At 37.7% G+C, this 23,616-nt stretch overlaps 1 protein-coding gene across 3 annotated transcripts in view; it reads right to left on the reverse strand.

Moving 5' to 3' along the window:
• The window catches only part of LUZP2 (leucine zipper protein 2), a 462,473-nt gene that overhangs the window by 166,093 nt on the left and 272,764 nt on the right, over nucleotides 1-23,616 (reverse strand). The window contains exons 2-5 of one of the 3 annotated variants that reach the window (XM_074999009.1): nucleotides 23,450-23,567; nucleotides 23,046-23,116; nucleotides 18,835-18,916; nucleotides 10,539-10,601 (exon numbers count right to left, since the gene is read on the reverse strand). In XM_074999009.1, coding sequence (XP_074855110.1) covers nucleotides 10,539-10,601; nucleotides 18,835-18,909 — 138 coding nt within the window. In that variant the 5' untranslated portion in view covers nucleotides 18,910-18,916; nucleotides 23,046-23,116; nucleotides 23,450-23,567. Of the gene's footprint in view, nucleotides 1-10,538; nucleotides 10,602-18,834; nucleotides 18,917-23,045; nucleotides 23,117-23,449; nucleotides 23,568-23,616 lie in introns of those variants that run through there. The other 2 variants (XM_074999008.1, XM_074999007.1) reach the window with 2 other exon arrangements.

Genomic DNA, 23,616 nt, shown 5'->3' on the forward strand with positions numbered 1-23,616 from the left:
GCCCTCGTTTCACTTTTTTGTTGTTCCGTTAGTCTAGCATTTTATTAGTCTCACTCCTCCATGAATTTCAAGTCTACTAATACTTTTTACAATGCAATCCAAAAGTTGTCACTTAATATAAATATTTAGCATGGCAGAGTGCATTTTTAAATAATTTGCACATAGTATTGAAGATTATTTAAAATATTCTCTGATTTTTGTCTACTTAAATTTGCACAGTTGCAGTAAGTGGGAGGAACAAACTCTTATTTAATGACAATGAACACAGAGATTCAAAAACTTACTGCTTTTTAGAGAAAGGTTAAGTTGATCTGCTTCTATTTCTATATCAAACATGAAACATTTGAGGGCTATTCATAAACTTCAAGTTCTATAATTCTATTAAAAGCACATGTGTAAATTCTTTCTCGAGAAGCATGATGCCATCCTGTTGTACATTGTTTATTATCTTCAGCTTTCAAGGAGAAGGAAAGTGAATTATTTGAATTCTGATTCTGGAACCTATTTAGTAGGTAAGAGTCATGATTTCTAACAATACCGACATTTTCTTTCTCAAAAAGAGATGAGGGCACATCAGTGACACTAAATTGCCCACATGTTCCTCCCATTTCATTTCTGATGGGGCTTGGGGGCATGGTTGAAAACGTAAGAGAACCAATTTTTTTCCCCAATGTGTTTTCTGATCCTCCCTATTCAATTGTTAACTTAAAATAGTAATTTGACTAACAATGTCATTGACTTTATTTTTCATCTCTAATTTGCAAATCCTGCAGCATCCCAGTGAACGCTAAACAAAGCCTCCTGCTAGTATGACTCAGCATGGGGAGTCATATAGAATTCAAGCACCAAGTATATTAACATGGTGCTTATAAGTCATATAAGTAATATGATGACTCAAGAGAGGAATCCAGAATCCTTATGCAGGGTCAATAAATACATTTAAACTGGTATCATTAGTATTAATAGATGTAAATCAGTAGCAATCAGTGAGGAATAGACTAAGCACAAAACAGGCATATAAGAAAACAGTCCCTGAAGAATTTACAGTGTAATTAATTACAATCATGCTGTTACATATATTTCACCCTGACAAACAGCTTGTTTCCAAGATCTTTGTGATGGTCCAAAGGATTTTTTGAACATTAAACAGTAAGTTTCACAATAGTCATCATTATTTAATTTACAGTGGCAACTAGGGTATGTCTGCACTGCAGCTATAAGCATCTTTTCCAGCCTGGGTACTGAGACACTTTGTAGCTGGACTTGAAATGGATTTTGTGGCTCAGAGTGGAGATTGGGCTCTCATGCCTGAGGGGGCAGCTGAATTTGAGAGCCTGAGCTCTAGCACAAGACACAATGTCCATATTGCTATGTTCAGTGCCCTCACTTGAATATGTCTGTCTAGCTGGAAAGCTTATTCCTAGCTGACATGTAGCCATATCCCTATAGGCAGCAACCTGGATTTAGGTCCCATTGTGTTAGTTGCTGTAAAATTCTAAGAAACCGTCTTTGCTCTGAAGGACTCATAGTTTAAATAGACATAACAGCAAAAGGTCACACAACAAGTCAAAGCACACTCAGGTACAGAAACCAGGCCTCCCAAGTCCTTTCCTATTCCCCATTCATTGTATCATGCCACCAGTTGTTCTGTATGACTGGTTCAAATTCATGTCTTTATAACTATCAACTTTCATGATGTTTCACTAGGATTGTGTTTCATCTATTATTCCTAATTCTTAAATGTTAAACTGAGCCATAGATGTAAACATTTTCGATAATGAGAATTAATTTGGGGTATTCAGTTTGGCTGTGTCTACACTTATGAAAAGCTTCGAAATGGCCATGCTAATGGACAAATTGAAGAATACTAATGAGGTGCTGAAATGAATATTCAGCACCTCATTAGCATGCTGCCAGTTGTGGCACTTTGAAAGTGCCACATTTTGCTCGTGCACAGCTTGTCTACACAGGGGTCCTTTTCAAAGTACCCTGCAAACACCAAAATCCCCTTATTCCTATCAGCAGTATGCTAATGAGCCACTGAATATTCATTTCAGTGCCTCATTAGTATTCTTTGATTTGGTCATTAGGATGGCCTTTTTGAAATTTTTCGTAAGTGTAGACGTAGCCTTTGTGGGTATCAATTGTGAAACATAGACTAAGGGTTGATCTTCGGACGTATTGAGTACATAGGTATAGGTCCCACTGATTTTAGCTAGGCTAGTGGGTGCTCAGACTCTCTGACTGTCCAGGTATTTAAGACACAGGTCTCTTCCCTCCTCTTCAAATTAATTTCTCTAAGCCATCACCTCCTTATATTGAGAAGCACAAAATAAAATGAAATCCACTAAAATTAATTACTATAAATACAGGGATTGAACACTTGCATCTGGCGATAAATGATCTACATAGGAAAGGTATTAACATTACATCTGCTCAAAACTTAGCTATATTAATGAAATATTTCTCTAAGTATTGAGAGAGGCCTTTCCATAACTGGTAGATGAAGTCAGACAAACCTAACAAGACAAGATATATTAGAAAAGGTGGGTGTAATTTCAAAGTACCCAAAAGATTGAAGGTCAAAACAGAAAAATTCAGTGGCCATTTAGATGGCAAGTTTTAAGGAGACTATAATATGGACACCATTCCTTGGTCTGTTGAACTTCATTTGTCACACTGAATTGAAGTTTTAATCCATACAATCTATGATTCCTGAGTAACTAATAGTCCACTCCCACCAGACCCAACATGTTCTGAGCACTTGGATGACTGCTGACTCCAGTGTCAAAACATCTAAATCCTCTTTTCTTTTCTGAAGAAAGAATCAGGAAGTGTAATAACTAAAAAATACTGTCTAATAATATCCAAAAATCAATCCAGAATTCAGAGAATGACATGAGCGAAGAGAAACAAAGGAAGACCTAAGTGAAGATATAACTATCTGTACTGGTAACCCAACTCCTCCATGATTTAAAATTAAATATAAATATGTATTACTTCATTTGGAGTTCACCTACATGGGCTCAAAAATACACCAATGGGCAGAATGCAGGCATGCATTATTAAAGAAATTAACATTTATTGTGGAAGAAAGCAAATACAAGACGTGGGCAAAATAATTATATAGTTGTTGTGGGATGAAGAGTAAAGTGGAAAGTGGATTCTTGTTGGGTTAAATTCTGTTCTTAGTTACCCTCTTCAATTTACTGGTATTACATGTGACAGAAAACCAGAACTTGGTCTGTAATAGAAAAATGATCCATAAAAGAGTCCTCTACAAGACAAATCTTTTACATGGAACTAATATGTATTCTCTTTTTTTCACATTTAGTTTTGCAGCAGATAAGACAAGAAGTCTTTCACACTCTTTTTCCCTCTCCCCTCAGACAGTATTCATTGTACAGAGAATTTTAATAATCAACTATGCTAATTTTTAGTGTAGTTTTAGAAATGAGCACCATTCCTAAATGGTACCTGAGGTTACAAATGTAATGCAAGAAAACTGTTTAAAATAGGAAAATTCTTTAGTGCTTGAGGTTGATGATTGCATCCTTTGGTATTCTTATAAGATAAAACTGCTCATTGCAAAGCAAAGCAATGTAAAATGTTTGTGCTATAGCCTTGAAGTTGCTTGTGCTAACAACATCAGGGCCTAACTCTCCACTGATTTGAAGCACGTACAGTCTTTTACATTTGTGGAAAGGGACAGTAAACTGGATATAAAGGACTAACACCAGTGTGAGTGAACAATTCTGTTATGGTAGAATCATGGATTGAGAGCAACAACTCTGAATACCCAATAGACTAGATCAAGGGTTAGCAACCAAAATAGGAAGAAGAGCCATTATTTTTGAATGCAGGAAAAAACTCAATTCAAGAGCTGCAATGCATGTGAATATGACATGGCCCTTAGTAAATAACATTAAAAAATATTTTTTATAACCTGTATTTTAAACAACAGTGCACACACCATGATTTGCAACGTGATACACGTTTACTGCAGGACATTCACGAACTTTTTACATATTCTATTTCCTCACACTTTACTTGTGTGCTTGTACCACTATCTTCCTGACTTTCACTCCAGAACCTTCTCTGTCTCTGGAGGACTCCAGCCTTTGAGCATTTCATTTTTGTTTTTCATGTCACTGTACAGCTGCTCTGATACTTTGAAGAAGCATTCTTTTATATATTCACCATATGTGAATGGCTTTCCTCATTTTATAATCTCATGAGTTGCCACACAACTAGCCACAGTTATGCTACTTGGTGATTTCACCCATTTAGCAAATGTGTTTGTACTTTGCTCTGCATTGTGTAGCAGTTCTTCCACAGCTTTTAAGAAAATGGGTCTGGCAGCTGCTGCTGCTGCTTTGGCAGTGGTCAGAAATCTGGATCCCTTCGAAGCATCATGACCATGCTGCTCTGCCACACTGCACAGTGATGGAGGTGACACCAGTGCTGCGACCTGAGTAGCACTAAAGGTTAACTGCCCAAGGCCCTACCCCTTTCGCCCTTGGCCCTGCCCTTCCTGGGTTGTGGACCTGGACCCAGCTTGCCCCGGGGTTCATGGTGGCTGTCAACCCCTCTGTTGATCTCATATTTAAGATGCATGCTTTACCTCAACCATCTTTTCTATGTGCTCCATGACTCAGGGATCATTTCTTGACATATAGACATACAAAGCCAATGAGCGTGTAACTAGATTTCCATACACATTTTTTTAATTAAAGAAAGAAACAATACCCCAAATCTCCTACTTCTTTGTCAGCTTTGGGACTAAGCCAGCAATGGATTGATTATCTATTTTTATTATCAACAGAAAATCATAGTATTTTATGACAAACGAGGATGGCTTGCAGAAAAATCACGCCAAAATGAGACTCTTCAAATTGAGATATGTCTTTTTAAAATAATGAGAATCTTTTTACAAATTGCATTTTAGGTCATTGAATTTTACTGATTTTTGATGTACTATAACAGACAATCTTTAAAAATCAGATGTATCTAACACCATTAGTCATTTTTGTATTGTTCAGAGGCATGTACAGTGGACTATGTTGCTTCAGCCCCTGAGAATTATTCAAACTTTATTGCCAGCCCACAGAGATCTGTGGGAGTCAAGGTGGAAAATGGAAGACTGTCCTGTACATGTGCCTACTACATTAATGTAAACTAATATAAAAATACACTGAAGTTTGTAGCTCTTCACAGTCTAACATCAAAGCTTCAAAAAAGACAGAGTTGCAAACATCAAACGAGACTAACGTCATACATGAAAAAAATGTTTGCAGTAAATCACAATTGGATATTTCTCCTTGTATTGCCAATTTTTTAAACAAGGTATCTATAAGATGACTGATATTAATATTGGCCTGTTTGTCTTCTACTATAGTACATATAAAACTGGCATTTCAAAAATACCTTTCCCATACCTTAGCTATTCAGGTTCCTATAGTGTACCCATCTTTGTAGTACCTAAGTATCTACCACTGTGGCAATAAGTAACGCGACCAGCATCTGCCACATGTTATTGTGTCTGGGTACCAGGGGCTGAGTAGCCTAGTGGCTAGATCACCAAGTAGGCAGGCCAAAAACCAGAGGGGGGGAACTGCTGGCCCCTTGCCCCATGTGGTCCTGTCCTGGGAACCTGAACTATTCCCTTGCTATTCCTTAAGTTTGGGGCATGGCCCCAATAGTCCAAATTCGTCCTTAACTGGGGTCTCTTGGGGGCTCCCTTCTATCCCCAGAGGGGTTGACCGGGGAGCTTATGTGCTTCCTCGGCTGACAAGCAAGTAAAACCATGACATACCTCCTCCTCCAAGAAAAATAATGTCTAGCTTCTAATTAGAGCCAGAAATACCTTCCTCCGGGAGGGGTGGGGCAGAATCTGTTATAACACATTTAAAATATTTAGCTTTAATTGATAAAAACTTCAAAACATCAGAAAATGTGCTTCAGTCTGCAAAACAATCATTAACAGGTACAGGAAGCACAGGTCTAGAGCTCCATGCCAATCCCAGAATCCATAGCCCCAGGAATATGCCAGAGAAAGAGGCATTTACATTTAACTTTTCTTTCAGACAACATCAAAGATGCACGCATTTCAAAGTTAGGGTAAGATTTGAGAAGGGACTCTAGAGAACAATAGAAGTTTTATAACTTGGAATCCATTGCCTCTCCCCATTTCTCAGTCTTATGAGTGGCAGCATAAAAACTCTTAGGATTTTGGCCCGTCAACTGTACAGTAGGATCTGAAGCAGATGTTCACCTTAAATGAGTATCTGAAAGTAAACTGTACCATTTACAGAAAGAAATTCCATGATTCATACAACAAAATCATAGACACATCATAGATAGTGGGATGTTCTATATTACCTACTAAATCATTTCCAGCCAATATCTTTTCTTTATATCTTCCAAGAGACTTTATCTGGTCTAACATTTAAATTATAGGAACTACGGAGCTTTCTCTTCCCATAGAAGAATATTTCACATTACAGAGAAGGTCACATATCTGGGGAGCAATATAATGTATGATCTAGACTGTAAGAACCAATTAGCGACTAGAATAGCAAAAGCAAAAGCGAGTTTGAAAGTGATTGATAAGATCTGGAAAAGCAAAGTGATTAGCTCAGGAATGACGCTTAGCATCTTGAAAATGCATGTATTCACCAGCATGTTGTACACATGTGAGAAAGGTTCAGAGAGAAGGAAATTGGTGTTTGAGCGGAGTTGTTTTAGAAAGATCCTGGGAGTACGATGGATGCAGAAGGTCACCAGTGAGGAATTATATAGGAAGAGTCAGCCAAAAGAAAACCTATTGCAGAAGATTACACAACAAGAGTTACAGATATTTGGCCATATCTGCAAAATGAACGTTGCACAAAAAATCAAGACGCTGATATCTGGTACAATGGACTATTTGAATAGGAGAGGCTGACCCAACAGAGAATGGGTAGATGATATAGTAGATTGGTGCACAGTTAGTCTACAGAAACTAAACCACTCCACACAGGACAGGGAAATATGGAAAGAAATAGTGAGGGAGGCTTTGGACGCTGAGCCCAGTGTTGTTTGTGATGGAAGTAAACCCTCAATTTTATGGACCATGATTTAGCGGACTTCGGGAACAATGGATGTCCACCAGACCCCCATTGTTCCCAAAGCCTACTTAATCAGGGATCATAAAATCCTACATTCTGCTCCCACCTGCCAAAAAAGTAAAGGACTTACCCCAGCCCCCAGAGCCGCTAGTACTTGAACAATTGCTGCTGCCAGAGCTGCCATACGCTTCTCCCTCCAGAATTGGGAAACGTACGTGGGCAGACAGCAGTCACATGTGCCCTCAATCCTATTGGGAGGAATGTGTGGTGGCTCCAGTAGCCACACGGTGGGGTCTGGAAGCTCCAGCCATGCAGTACTGGGCTCTCTGCAGCTGCGTGGCACAGGGGTAGCTCCAGCCACACAGCACAGGGGAAGCTCCAGCCATACAGGTTGGGTTTCCCTGCAATTGTGCAGCTCAGAGGCAGCTCCAGCCACGAACAGCACCTGGATCTGGATCCTCCAGCAGCAGGTGAGTAGCAGGCTTTTTTTTTTTTTTTTGGCAGGGGGCCGGGGACTGAGGCTGGAGGAGCCTGGTGGTGGTGGTGCTCACTAAACTCTCTGGTTCAATGGATGTTTGGGTTTACCAGACACCCCTTCTCCCCTATTAGTCTGTGAAATAGAGGGTTTGTTGTATATATTTCCCCCTCTTTCCTTCTGCCCCCACCCCACTGTATCTATTTATCTTCTCCAACCTGAAAATAAGTGGGTCTTATCCACAAAAGTGCCTTACCTAATAAATAAATGTGTTAATTTTTAAGGTGCTACAGGTCTGCTTGTTTCTTGTCACACTATATAGTTGATCTACCTGTTAAGAAAAGGTAAGAGAGCCTAAGATTTAGAATTGGTATATTTCATTCCTTGTTTTTATCCCCACTGAAGCTTTCCATACAATGTCTCTACTTCCTTGATATTTACACTGTCCCAATACTTGTCGATAGTTGCTTCCTCCTTTTGACTTAGGACCAGATACCTTTACTTATGTTGATCAGGACCTTGCTCAGAAACTAATAAGGAAAAGGAAGAACTTTCCAGTGGTTAGGGCACAAGCCTAGCATTTGGTTCAATACCCCAATCTACCACAGAATCTTGTGTGACCTTAACCTCTCCATTCCTTACATACAACTCTTCCTCACAGGGGCATTAGGACAATAGATAACATTAGACTGTGAGGTGCTCAGAAGCTATGGTGATGGGTCCCTATAAGTACCTTACATATACAAATCTCAGAGCTGGAAGGGACCTTGAGAGGCCATCGAGTCCAGTAACCTGCCCTTTCAGCAGGACCAGCCACCATACCTAGCAGATTTTTGTAAAATGTGTTTGCCCCACCCTCCTAAAGGGTCTTCTCACCCCTAAATGACCTCTTGAAGGACTGAGCTCACAACCCTGGGTTTACAAGGCTAATGCTCTAACCACTGAGCTATGTCTACACTAGAAAGTTTTGTCAACGAAACCCACAGAGCATCCACATTCCCAAGACATGCTATTGACAGAACATGGCACTTTTGTCAACAGCTTTCTTCCACTCCCCCACATGAGGCAGAACATCTCTGTCAACAGAAAGCCAGTCTGAATGTTCTGATGAGCTTGCCTGTTGACACCGGGACACCAAGGAGCAATGTCTGCTGGGCTTCCAGTTGGCCATTTTGCTGCTAGAATGGCCGGGCAATTCAGCCACACTCTGGTGACACAGGAGATTGCTCTTTTGATCCACTTTGCAGTCTGGCTGCAATCTGTCAACAGAAGTCTGTTGGGAGAGTCTTCAGACAGCGACTTCTAGCAACAGATTGCTCTAGTGTAGACATAACTTTAGATAGTTCCACTAACTCTAAAGGAGCAGCGTGGCCAATAAAATACTATTCTACATCAGAAAAAAGAATCTCACCTTTAGAAAGGTGCTTATTGACTCAATTTTAAATAACCATTCCAAAAAAGGGAAAACCTATAGCAGCATTTTACTAGTTGCATATGCAAAGTTATTTGGAAAAAATGGATTGTGGAGTGCTTTTACTGTTCTTTCTGGCAGTGCAGCATAGCTGTATTAGACAATAGTGGATTTTCCTGCATTCTATGTTATATGTAGCACCGACAATAAAATCTTATATCCTTAAACTAAGGGAAATAATATTTTTATTTTGGATAGATGTAAGAGGAGAGTGCCTGTAAGCACAATGGCTGCAAATTTGCTTTCACTGCAATCACAACAAAAGTACAATATTTAAAAAGCACCACCACCACAAAACCAGCAAACAACTGAAATGGGATGTATCTGTACGCCATACCTTACTAGCAAGAACATCAGTTCACACTGTAATTCCAATCTTTTTTTTTTTTTTCCCTAAATGCGTTTTCATTTTTGGATAGGCTTTCAGCATGTCACCAAATTTCATTATGACAGTACACTACCATATGTTCCAATTATGAATTAAAACTATAATCTCTTTCAATGTAGGAACTGTGGGAGATTGCTAGTTTTTTTCTCTATCACTTTTACAAATATCATCTGGCTACCTTGAAAGTCAATCAAAATAAGTAATTGAGAAAAAAATGTGTGCAAAACCTGCATGACTGTTGTATGTGAAGAGAATACTGTGTGCCAGTTGTTTGATTTAAGAAGAGTTGGAACAGAATTTATTAGTAAGAGACAGGAAATCCATAGAAATGATAGAAGGCCTTAATTTTTAGTGGTCTCCTTCCACTTTATCTCTGGGTCTACCAAATTGTTTTCCTCAATATGCTCAGGTAACAGTGCTAAATGCTGATAAATGACGTAACATGTTGAAACAGCAACCTCAGGACAAATCTTGGCTAGTTCACAATACCTGATCCACTCTTCTTTTGGATACCATATGAATCAAAAAACAAAATTCTCTATGCCTGATTGTTCCACATACTGTATCTGCAACTATCAGGCACTATAGTGCCCATCATTTTAAAACACAACCTATACATCTCTTAATCAGATGTATGTTAAACACCTACTATAGTAAAAGAGGAGCTTAACATATTCAAAACACTCTAATTCTGATGCTAGCATTTACAGGATTACATACAAACCAGCATTAGGTGTTTCAAGATTACGTACTCAGAAAAATAAAGGTAGACAACTCTGATGAAAAAGAGAGTGTTTGCACCTGAACCATCTCATATCATGGCTTAATGGGATACATATGAGCAAACATGGAAAAATTCACTATTCCAGAAAGTAAAACAAAGTTGAAAACATTAGTATATTTACAATAAAGGCTAATTTCATCACTATTCCTTTCTTGGTTTAATCTCACAGAATAAATTAAAGTGCATTCAGTGTTATTCAAACATTGAAATTACAGAATAAACTAAAGTGAATTCAATGTTATTCAAATATTGAAATTTCTTTTAAATTCACTCTAAAAATGCTTTAGTGACAATAAAATATCACCTCTTACCTCATTCTGGAGATCTCTGATCATTTTGCTTTTCCTTTCCATTTCAGTCTTCAGAAAATTAATCTGCCAGTTTAAAAAAAATGTTGAATGTAAAATTTTGAAACATACTACCAATACCACAATCATTGTTTTTTTCATTCTCTTGTTTTTCTTTTCCTCTTCACAACCTTTGGCAGCAATTCAAAAATGAGGCCACTAGTCATATCAGTCTCTGCTGATAAGACATCTTATTTAACAAAAGGAGGTGCGCCTAGCATTAGTAGACTTGAATTTCATATCTATTAAATAATCTGTAATAAAGTGACAACACGGGTAGGTAGGGGTTTTGCTAAACAAGATAGGTTAATAAAGAAACTCAATGTACGTGAGAATTCTTAGAGTCCTAGTTTTGTTTTTGAATAGATTGGATACATCCAGAATTTTTAAAAAAAAATTCCATGGTATTCTTCAGAGAACTGAAGATTTTTGGAACCATTAAATTAGCTATTTTTCCAATCTAAAGCCTGTTTAAAATCTCTACAGTTTTCAATCTCTTATATGTTAACACAACATCTATCACATCTTTATACCCTGACACTAAAGAGCATTAATTCTATACGCATGGTCCAATCAAGCTTCTGAAGCCACTGGAAGAAATCATGGAGCAAAGGTGTTACAATTTGTGCCTAGCCATGATAAACTCAAGGCATTCATACATTTAGAAGTCTGACTCTTAGCTTCTGCAGAGCATATAGTTTAATCAAGAACTTCGGTTCACACAAGTCAAGTTATACTTTCTTTGTAGGTGTCTGACTGCAGTCACTTCATTGCTAGATAACTCAGCTGCCGGACAGTGAGAGATAAGGATGTATGCAGTTAAAATAAATATGATGATGTGAAATTATCCATTTTATGTTAGAACACCATGGCAGTCCTACACAAATTAGCAATGCAGAGGTTAAAAATAATGAGACCAATTTTCTCTGCAACAAAACAAGAACAAAAAAGCATTCATGCAAACACAGCTGAGGAAACTTTGTAGTTCACGTAACAGCACTTGTGAAAGTATTCCTATAAATTCACTTTGGAAAAACCTGCTGCTTTAAGAAGGAAGACAATAGGATAGAGATCCTTTCACCCCTTGAACACGAGCCTCAGTGTCTTAACTCTACAACAAGCACTTCCCAGGAGGCAGAGATCAGTAATTAAAAACCACCATCTGACCTGGCGCCTCAATAACCATACCAGCATGAAGCCAATGAGCTATCTTTCATTCAGTTAAGGGAGAGGTCTCTTCAAGTGAGGGATGATTGGCAGAGTTCTATAGAACTCTTGCTTGTCATGCCCAATGCATAAAGGCCTACACTGTGGAAAATACTGATTATTCCTGATTACACAAAGCCCTATGTATCACGTTAAGATTTTTTGCACAGTACAGGTTCAACCTCTCTGGTCTGGCATCCTGGGGACCTGACTAGAGCTGAACAAGAGAATTTGTCAGACCATAGGAGGCACTCTTGGGACCTGACTGGTGTCAAAAAAGAATTTGCCAGACCACAGATGGTCAAGCAGCATTGCCAGCACTTCCACTGCTTACTGGGCTCTTAGAAAACATTTAGGGGTAAATTACAGCTAAATAACAGCAGAAAACACTCAAAATCAGGGCTGATGGATGTAAACAAACCTCATGGGACCATGGGAAACTTGTCCACACTCACAATAAGTGGTCATCCAGATACCTAAAATCATGCTGGATTATGGATGTTGCCAGACGACAGAATGTCGGACTACAGAGGTTCAACTGTAAATGTAAATCAAAACTGATATGGGCTCTTCAGAATGTATATAATAAATCAACTAACCTGAATTTTCCACAGTAAAAAATCTTTACTTTTCAAGTTAAATTATATCTAAATTAAGAAAAATGCATTTATTGTTTACTTTCATTGGAATTCTAATGTTGCACCACTTAATCTTTAACAGCTGAAGAGACAATTAATCATAAAACAGAGCGGCAATAAGCCACACAAAAGGCTTAAATTTCTATTACTTGGCTACTGGAGATAATATAACGATAACCCATCTATCCATTTGAGTATGTCTGTGTATGCTTCTATATCTTGGTGCCTTAAGGCAATTGTCTCAGTGTCAGGATGTTTCATTAGGTTTTTCCTCAAATCCAAGAAAAGAGCATCGTTCAAGGCTACAAAGGACTGCAAGCAGTTTAAGAACCTTGAGTTGAAAAACGCTGCTTGGGGACATAGGATAATCATGCATGAATCATTACTTATGGGGGTGTAGAAACTCTGCTTTCTGCCTCCTCCACCCTAATGCACCACCTACCATCGTATGCATGACTGGCCATTCACATTCTACTCTATCATTGTGTGTAAATTAAAGGTTGAAAAGCCACTCAGAAGTTTTCTGCACCTCATTATTCAGTCTTTTCACCCAGTTTGACATCCAATGGTTATCATTATTTTCCTTTAACTGATATCTAGCTGTAACTAAAAGTAAATACTGAAAATATAGTATAGCTCCAAGCCAGTGAATGTTTCAATGTTAAACAAGCACAGTGCTTTTTTGTCTCTAGGAAACAAGCATTGGGCATATTCAGAGCTGTGTGTTTCAGGGCTTACTACATTTGTGAAGGACAACTGCTTACATCTACCAGCCTGTACTCTCAGTAGTTTTGGACCTTGAAACTTCTAATTATGCCCCCTTCCATTGAAATCTAAAAATGCCCTAGCAGATGGCAATGATCTAATTCTAAGAATCATTTATTTAACAAAAAATGTGAAGTACAGAAGAATACCAACACGTAATCATTATGGCAGAGTCAAAGCTTGCAAGCTGTATGCTTAGACTTGTCTCGCTTAGGACAGTTTGAGCCATGAACAATTAGGGATGCTCTGGAGTACAGCATGTGCATTGACATTGTTCATTACCATGGCTGCAACTGGCAGGCTTGTCATAGTCAGTAGTGTATCTGTTACAATTCAGCTTTGAGAGTTGTAATTTTCTAATAGTTTAGTTTGGTTAGAGATTAAAACAAAACAGACAGTACAAGAACAGATTTTTTTGCAGGGCCAGGGAAATTTTTTTTTTTGAAGTGGAAAATTGTATTCAATTGGGGACAGACCCTGTTCGCAGCGAGTTCAAATCCAAATTTTTGGCTTTGACAGGACCAGGATTTGGCCATTACATTCTGTTGCTACTAAACCCCAACCTTCCAAAATAAAAAAAATAAAATAAAAAAAAAGCTGGATCGGCCCTGCCAGTTGAAGAAAATAGTGAACACTTGGCCTCTTTGGTGACTTAATTCTGTAACATCTTAAGCACTCTTAACTGCCATTAATATGAACTGGAGTTGAGGATACTTGGAGGCCCTTGTAATTTTCAGCAGAATATTTCAGGAAGAAGGGTTCTTTTGAAGATAGGGTTTATTTTTGACAGAGCCCTCTCTACACTTTCTTTCTTTCTTTCCAAAGAAGATCTTCTGAAGGAATATGCAAATGAGGTGTCATATGTAATTCAATACCTCATCTGCATTTTCAATTTCCTTCATTTGCATGACTCTTTTGAAAGAGGAATGCAAGTGTAGACACAGCTACAGGGTGTATCTACACAGCACCCTTATTTCAAAATAAGCTATTACAGAAGAGTTTATTTCAAAATAATGCAGATAAAATGCATTTTGAAGTAGTGTCTACACACAATAGAGCCTATTTCAAAATACAGCCACTGGAGGCATGATTTACTTCAAAATTTACTTTATTCCCTGTCTCCACAGCCCTTGTTTCAAAATAGATATTTTGAAATCAGTTGAAAGAGATGCTTTTCCTCATTTAATGAGGTTTACCTATTTCAAAACAAGCCAAATTATTTTTATATAGTGGCTGCATTGTGTAGACACTAGCAAAGTTATTTCAAAATAAAGGCTGATATTTAGCAATAACTTTGCTACGCAGATATACCTACAGAGAGCTATTTTAAGTACTGTCATTTAAAAATGGGATAAAAATACAAGCTCTACAAATAGCAAGCCATCAAAGCTTGTAAAAAAATTGTAATAAATGAATGCTAGGTTTTAAGGCGCTACAGGACTGCTTGTTATTTGTGAAGCTACAGACTACAATGGATATCCCTCTGAGTCTAAATATAAACTCTATTTTTGTTCCAATTACTCCTTAATCTAAAAAAAGGGAACTAAAGAAACAATAAATAGAAATCTGTTTCAGATGCTTTAACCAAAGTTATATGAAGGGGGAAATATAATACACTTTTAAATATAAAAATAGGTAAAATGAAGTATGAAATTAACCTTACCTTCCTTACCTCCATGCTGCGGGTGGTGGTGGCTTGGACTTCAGAGATGGGCTCCTGGTCAGCAGCTGCCCATCTCTGATGTCAGTGCTACTGCCAGCAGCAGTGCAAAGGTAAGGGTAGCAATACTGAAATACAATACTCTTTTGACCCTCCTCCCTGAATTCCTTTTTGGGTCAGGACTCTTACAATTAAAGCACACTGAAACTTTAGATTTAAATATCTGAAATAAGGAAATTTATTATTATGACCATGAAATTGACTGGAAATTTGGTAGGACATTAATCAGAGACACTTACGCACACACATATTGATTATTTGGTTTACAACTAATGAATAAATAAAAACACAATGTTTGCTAAAACATTTAGGGCTTGTCTACACTTGCCCCCAACTTCGAAGGGGGCATGTTAATCAGGGCAGTGGGAGATTGCTAAATAAGTGGTGCAGTGAATATGCAGGACTTCATTAAGCTAATTCTCCCCTGAGGCAACTTCCACTTGTCAAACTTCAAAGTGCCAGCATGCATGTAGACACGGACACTTTCAAGTGCCCACGCTACTTTGAAGTGCTTTTAGTCCTTTGAAGTGCCTGTGGCTACAAGCATGCCAGCACTTCAAAGTTTGACATATGGAAGTTGCCACGGGGGAGAATTAGCCTAATGAAGTGCTGCATATTCACCACACCACTTCATTAGTAAGTTTCAATTGACTCAAAATTGCATGTTTCAGTAACTAGTCCATAAGATTTTGCCTAGACTTCATTTATGTAACTTGACTCATGAGAAATAAAGGGTTAATATAGTACGTTCTGAAGAGTTTGGACCATTGAGTAATGTATTCAAGATGCTACAGTGGTGTTAATTTAGACCTGCCAATTTAGGTCAAGCCCTCTATAATATTTCCACATTATTTGTAATATAATTGGATTTTCTTGATTATTTCACATTCTTAAATATAACCATTTTGCAGTTACTTAATATATCCTATCATTGCCCTCTGGCAGGTGTTCTCTATTTGTTTAAAATATATAATGCTAATTTACCAATTGAGTAACACAGAATAAGTAGGAGATTGATTATATTATTCCTAGCTGCCAAGAAGAGAAATGGCATTCTAACCTTCTGTCCTCTAGCAATTTTCTGCAAATACTCCAGTTTGAGCTCTTTTAATGGGCTTGATCAAACAATGATTATCTCATTTACACAAGGTAAATCAGAAGTAACTCCACTGACTTCAACAAACTGAAACATATGCATGTATGACTAGAATAAGGCTTTACAGTTCAGTGAAATGGAACCAAATGCACAAAAGTATGAAACAAGGTCAGAACACAGGATTAAGTTACAATAATAATAATATATTTCCATTTTTGTTGTATTTTTCAACTGATGTTCTGTAAACACTTTTCAAATTTACACTCTTTTCCCAAAAAGCTACACACTCTAAGAGATGAGTTATCTTGAACAGGGACAAACGTCAAGAGTTCAACCTTGCTGCCCTTGAAATCATTTAGAGGTCTATCATTAGGAGAAAACAGAGCTCAAGCTTTCTACATCACAGTCTCCTCTTCTAACCCGAAGACAGCAACCTAGGATTAATTCTGCTGTCTGTTACACTGGTGATTTATCTCCCTGTGTACTGAAAGTGAGGTGTCTATGGTGCAGAATCATCATTGCACGGTAGCTAAATTCAGAATTGGTCCCTAGTATCCCACTCCAGGATTACACCCTACCCTGAATAAACCATGAAAGAAATCCCATAGATAATAAAAGCTAAAAGAGATATAAGTTTATATAAATATGAGGGGGAGAGGGAGTGAAATTAATGCCAAACTTTAGAGATACCTCTGTTGATCAAATTCAAGATGCACTCATTAAGCTGTCTTAAAAACATACACTGTAACATAAACAAGAAGTCAGCAGATTGTAATTTCAAGTCTGTTTTGTTTTGCTTGATGAATTCTGCCACTAAATACACACCTTTATTATTGCACTTTATTGATCCTTCCCCAAGTCAGTGGGGGTCCATCAATGTAAATGAAATCTGAATTTGGCCTACCATGTTTTCAACTGGTTGGAGAAGAGAAGTGAGACAAACCAGCCCTATGCTGTGTTTTGCCACTGACTTTAAGAAATTATTCCCATTTTAATACTCTTGCTAGATTAGTTAGATCATTTGTTTTTAATTTTCTTCATATAAGTATCAGAGGGATAGCCACGTTAGTCTGTATCCTCAAAAACAAGAAGTCCTGTGGCACCTTATAGACTAACAGATGTTTTGGAGAGTAAGCTTTCATCAAAGACCCGCTTCAGCAGATGCAATGTGGTGGAGTCCAGCTACACTGCATCCAACAAATAACGTCTTTGCCCACAAAAGCGTATGCTCCAAAAATCTGTTAGTCTATAAGGTACCACAAAACTTCTTGTTGTTTCTTCATACAAATTTCCATGACTACCTTGACAGGACCTGATGATAACGTGACTGATTTTTATGATAAATAAATCAAATTAAGCATGCTCTTTCACTTTCTGCCCCAAAAAACAAAGCTTTAGTGTTGGAGGTTTAATTTATTATTTTGTTCTCTCACCCAATAATAATAATAATAATAATAATAAAATACCTTAATATGTGGCAAAGGGATAAAACACTTTGTAAAGGACTAGAGTCCCTTCCCAAGCATTGAAAGAGCAACGAAGAAAAAGTTCTTTCACATACTATGAATATTGCCTTGGAAGTTCTCTTTTAATTGATGGTTATAAAATGCATTTTATTTCTCCTTTACAGCAGAATGCTGTTATGTACATTTTTGAACACAGCTATTTCTTTCCTAAAAAGGCAATACGAACTGGATATAGGCTACATCTCAGCAATGCAGTTAAACACGCACTTAATTGTAAGCATATAAATAGTGCCACTGACTTCCATAAAACTACCTTAAGTATCTTGTTGAAGAGGGACCACAATATCTGATCTTTGTCTCACTGAAGCCAATGGGAATTTTGATGTTAACATAATTGAAACTGTCATAATTCCCAAACCAATAAATCCATATCCTGCTAAACAAGCATTCACAATCTGGCTCAGATATGAACAAGAGAAATATGAACCTTCACCTAAAAATCGTATTTTGGAAAAGATTTGCAGAGCTTTGCAAAATCATTTTTATTTACCCTATTCTTAAGTTCACCCCATTCTTGATCTCTGACCCTGGAAAACAGTGAAATATGGCAAAATGAAAATAAATAAACAAACAAATATATAAATCAACTGGCATTTCCAGCCATGGTGAATGCAGACATTCACCAGGAAATCTGACAAAACCACTTTCGATTGATACTAAAATATTCTGTTATCTGTCACCCAACTGAAGAGATTATTTACAAAGATGTTCTGTTTATTAGACCACTGGGATTTATATGAGACATTTTCTTATTTATGTCATTCAAGAGAAATGAGGAAAGGTTCTTCACAGTACTAAAATCTGGCCCATTAAGCTCCACAGAAGAATGGGAACACATGGAGGTTAATTATGTTGTTCTTGGTTAACAAAGGATTTAGCCAAAAAATTACACATTTTCATCTGACTTCATGGAGTACAATACGGAGAACCAAAATCTGTTTGTTTTTTTTTGTTTTTTTTCTTTAAAGTCAAAGTGCAAACCACGCATTGACTTTAATGAGATCAAGATTGAGGAGTTGGGCCTGGTTAGATTCTTGTGGTCACTAATTTCAATCTGGCACGACTCCGCTCAAGTCAATGGAATTACATCAGTATGAAGTGGTGGTGGGAGGAGACAGTTTTTAGTACAGTTTCCTCAGAGTAAGGAATAAGGTCTTTTGGTTGGCACAGCACAATGCATAATCAATAAATAATTAGAACTTTGCTCATGCAAAGTTAATTGATCTAATGAAATAAATCACAAGGGAGTGGGGTAGAAAGATAGAACAAACAAACAAGAATACTAAAGAAAGGACAGAGAATCACTCACAGTAGCCTGCTGTTTTTCTGCTTTCTCAGCTGCCTCATTAAGCTGCTTTTGAAAAGCCTCCTGGAGAGATTTCATTTCTTCCCTAGGTCATTGGAAAAAAAAAACAACACAAACTTCACCACTGCCCCCCATTAGAAAACACGATTTTTTGTTTACTTTAGTTTAATAAAGACACTCCTTTAATTATGCAGCATAACAACCATTATGACATGCCCATGTGTTATGTTGACAAAGCCATAAATGGTCCATTGAACTCTAGCACTGATGCAAAAAGAACTATTTTTATTTATATATAATTGTAATTGGCTACTTTTGTATCTGTCAAGCAGCCTTCTGTGCACAACATCTGCCAAGAGTGTAATTTCTAATGAAAAGACTAGTTATAGGAACAGTGAAGAATTTAAACACTACTGTGTGTGAGAGCTGGTTTAAACTTGCTTTTAAGGAAAAGAGAAATTCCAGCAGGTAAATGGAAGCCACTAGTTACTACTTCTAGAAACAAGAGATGAACTGCAGTCTTTTGAGGAGTTGTCTAGCTGCTCAAAAACAGACACCACTAAAAACAAAAAATGAGATTTTATAGATTAGCTACTGATATCCAGCCCCTTTCCATTGCTCAGGAAGCAAAAACGGTACCATTAACTGGCAACATATTGCAAACATAGTATTCCTGTGGAATTGGAAAATTGTCGTCTTGCACAGTTATGTCTGATAGAGTTCTTATGATAGCCAGCCCATTCTCCTCCTCCTCCTTCACCAACACAGGCTGTTTGCTGTGGTTGTGGTGCTACTACAACAGTGACTTATCAGAGCGTTCCAGCAGCATAATCAGGAATGCCAGTCACATAGACCAACCCTCACAATCAGAAAACTGGAACCCCTGCCTGCATTAAGCAGGGCTCAGTGCAGGAGACAATTTAGCCCAGTGGCTGCCTGAGTGGTGTAGAATGAGCTTTGTACATAATAAGGCACGAAGTTGCTGGCTTATCTACCACATTAGTCTTCCTCTACACTGGTGTTAGAAAGCTTCACAGTTCTGGATAGTGCAGCTGGTGAAATCCAAGAGCCATCAGCAGCAGGATTTCCAGTGCTGTCTAACAAAGTCTGTGTCACTTTGAAGTGCTGACAGCACACTGAAGTGACAGAAATTGAACCACTATAGGTGACGACCATGTTCCAAGGCAGCATAAAAACTACAACAGAGCTCAGAAAAGAAAAGATTAAAGTTGGACTTCTGACAGGTGACTACTAGGGTCAGATCCTCAGATGGTGTAAATCTGCACAGCTTCATTGAAATCACTGGTGCTACATTGCTCTTGTAGCAATGGTTGATTCTATACCTTGCTGTATAATGTCTGAGGATTTAGAGTGAGTTCTCCAAAAAGGCTTCTTGAATATTTTTGTAAGTTATGTGGACGAATCCATTTGTGCACCCAAAATCCTTTAATTCACAAAATAGTTATTGACAGTCACACTGAGGAAATAACCATGTGATTTACTGATGTACCTCCATAAAAAGACATTTTCATACACAGAGATGAAACCACAAATGTTTTTGGTAAATGTTTCAGAGACTATTTGCAAATTGAAACACTGAACAATGACAGTCTCAGCTGGCACCATCTTTTTACCTTCTCATTAAGTTTTAAGGACATTATCAATTATTCCCTAATTGCAAAGACTATATTAATTTTCACATATTAAAAAGTTCCAAGATGTGATGATCACTGCTTAATATCATTAAGATTTATTGGTATAAAAATACTTTGCAATCACTAAAGCTCGTATGAAACTTTCAAGACTTTTACCAACATTTACTATATGAAAAAACGGATGATAAAGAATAGTGTCTAATTTGGTAAAAGCTGATTACCAGTAGTCAATGGTGATATTTTAACCATGTCCAACTACATAGGTGCTAACATGTTTAAAGATCTTTAGATATATTAACTAAATCCCACTATTCCACAGTTCAAGCAGGTCCAAAATGTGCCCGTTTAACATAAATATCTATCTTTGGCATTTATAAGGCATATGAAGATCTGATCTAACACCCATTAATGTAAATGGAAGGACTCTTTATTGACTTCCATGGACACTTAAACAGACCCCTATATTCTTTAGTATATAACAGGTGATATGGAAACCATTTCATCACAAGCCTTCTGTATCTTACAGGCCTAACAAATTCATTTCCAGAAAAACAAAACAAAACAAAAAAATACTACAGACTTTGCTCCCTTGAAATGTTGTCCTTTGTGTTCTTTTATGCTTGAATATAGAGAGATTTCATAGAGGAGGCCAGCATTTCTCAAATTGGGGGTGTTGACCCAAAAAGGAGTTGGGGGGATCCACAAAGTTATTTTAAAGGGCAATACAGCATAGCCACCCTTATTTCTATGCTGTTCAAAGCTGGGCAGCCAGAGAGCTATGTTTGTTGGCCAGGAGCCCAGCTCTGAAGGCCATGCCCTACCAGCATCAATGTAGAAATAAGGATGATCATACCATACTTTCTCTATTACTTTTTCTCAATTGCCTGGAGAGCTGAGCAAGAGTTGCCATTACAGATCACGGGCACAGCCCTTCAGGCAGCAATGCAGAAGTAAAGCTGGTTTCAAAGCTGGACACCTGGCCAGCAGCCACCTCTCTCCAGCTGCCCATGTCTGAAGGCAGCACCCCTACCAGCGGCAGTGTAGAAATAAGGAAAGCAGTACCGTAACCCTCCCTACAATAACCTTGCCACTCTCCTCACCCCCCAACTTCCTTCCGGGTCTAGACTCTTACAATTACACCACCATGAAATTTCAGATTTAAACTAATTAAAATAATGAATTTTAAGATTTCTAAAATGCTATGACCAAGAAACTGGCCAAAATGGACTGTAAATTCGGAAAGACCCTAGCCATAGCCATCTAATTTTAGTAAGCACTACAAAACTACTATTAGGTACAATATTAACAATAAAATAATTACAAGATTACAAGTGTCACTTTGTACAACAACCAAAGGAATATGTGATGTACCTACACTGGCTATATCCAATTCATTTTAATGCATATTTTATTGTGTTAAAACGAAGATACATGCTTTTATTAGACACATTAATCAATTTCAGAAAAAAAATAATCCCCATATTGGTCTGCTTGTTAAAATTATATTGGTATATCTATTTATCAGACTGACTATTTTTAAGACTGATGTGATCTATTTATTGTTGTTTTGAGCTATGGCTAAGGATGCTACTGTGTTGGCCCTAGTCATGGAAAAGTCTCCAGTTCACTAGAGTCATGGGATCAGTTTGACATGAACATCCACAAAACCCCAGCCCCTCAACAACTAATGTATTTCTTTTTTTATATCTTGTCACAGATTACCCTGTAAAATTTTCATAACTAGGTACTCAGTTTCATGAGTTTTATATAAATTCATGCCCCTTTTCCAAACCCAGCAATTGTTAAAACTAACTACAGGTTGAACCTCTCATCTGACACCCGTGGGATCAGATCAGTGCCTGACAAGAGAATTTGCCAGACCATGGGAGGTCAATATTTTCTAGCCCATTGCAAACACTTCCATGGCTTACTGAGCTCTTGGAAGACATTTGGGGTGAATTAGAGTTAAATAACAGCACAGACCACTGAGAGCCAGGAATGGTGACTGTAAACAAACTTTATGAAATCACAAGAAACTTGGCTACAGCTATAAGTGCTTGTCTAGCTAACTAAAATCATGAAGGATTGTGGATGTTGCTGGGGAGAGCGCTCTGGATTAGAGAGGTTCAATTTATAGAGCTGATTTTTCAACCCTGCTGCACCCTCTGAAAATCAGGCCCACTTACAATGACTCAGTGAGGTACACAGTTCACTAAATTACTTAAAAAAAGTAAGTCTAGAACTTCATTGACTCTGAGCTATCCTTGAAAACCCAACCCAAGTTCCTTTAGGTCTATTTCTGATGTCACCTCTCATGAATATTATTAATGACCAACTATCAAGTGAGGTGTGTAACGTAACAGCTAGTATTTCAAGGGTGACAGAAACAATCCTGCTTTGTTTCCCTCTCCCTCTGTTAAACAGTCTTGGCCGATAGCTAGTAGACATGACTACTGTGCCATGCTTTGAACAAGTGTTCAAAGAAAGGAAAGACTCAATTCCATGATCTGTCAGTTTTCAAGCTGTTGACAAGAAACAAAGAAGGAGACAGTGTATTACCTTTGCTTTTGGCCTAGCTCCAGAAGTTTCTGCACATCACTTTTGGCAGATGCCTCGCCATTTTTCAAAGTCTAAAAAAATGGAGAGAGGGAGAGTTGTTAAGGAGATCTTTAGTATTGTTCATCTATAAAGTGATTAAAGGTGACCTCTTTTTTAAAATGCTCATATTGTTGACTGGTGGTTTAAGTAATAATTCTCAGCAAGACAGAGAAAGTGTCAGAAAAAACAATCTAGCTGATAAGCTGTCTGAATTTTTCTTTCTTGGCCTAGTGGGAAAAGTGACTCCCTGATGAAAGGACCATAAATTACAATTAGTCTCATATTAAAAGAAAATATGTTTGTAACAAACAGATACAAATAAAGAGAACAACTGACTATTACAAAAATGTCAAAGGTAATCTAACCTGGAGATTTACTTTAATTCCTTCAAGTTCTTTTGATGTCTTCGACAGTTGACGGAGGATATTGCTCCTTTCTTTAAAGATTTCTTTCAGTTGTCTTTCCAGTTCTTCGTAACCCTGTCTAACAGACAAAGCACAGGAAGGAAATCCTCTCAAAATGTCTCCTCAAA

Source organism: Carettochelys insculpta, chromosome 6 (genome assembly GCF_033958435.1).
Source record: "Carettochelys insculpta isolate YL-2023 chromosome 6, ASM3395843v1, whole genome shotgun sequence".
NCBI classification, from domain to species: domain Eukaryota; kingdom Metazoa; phylum Chordata; order Testudines; family Carettochelyidae; genus Carettochelys; species Carettochelys insculpta.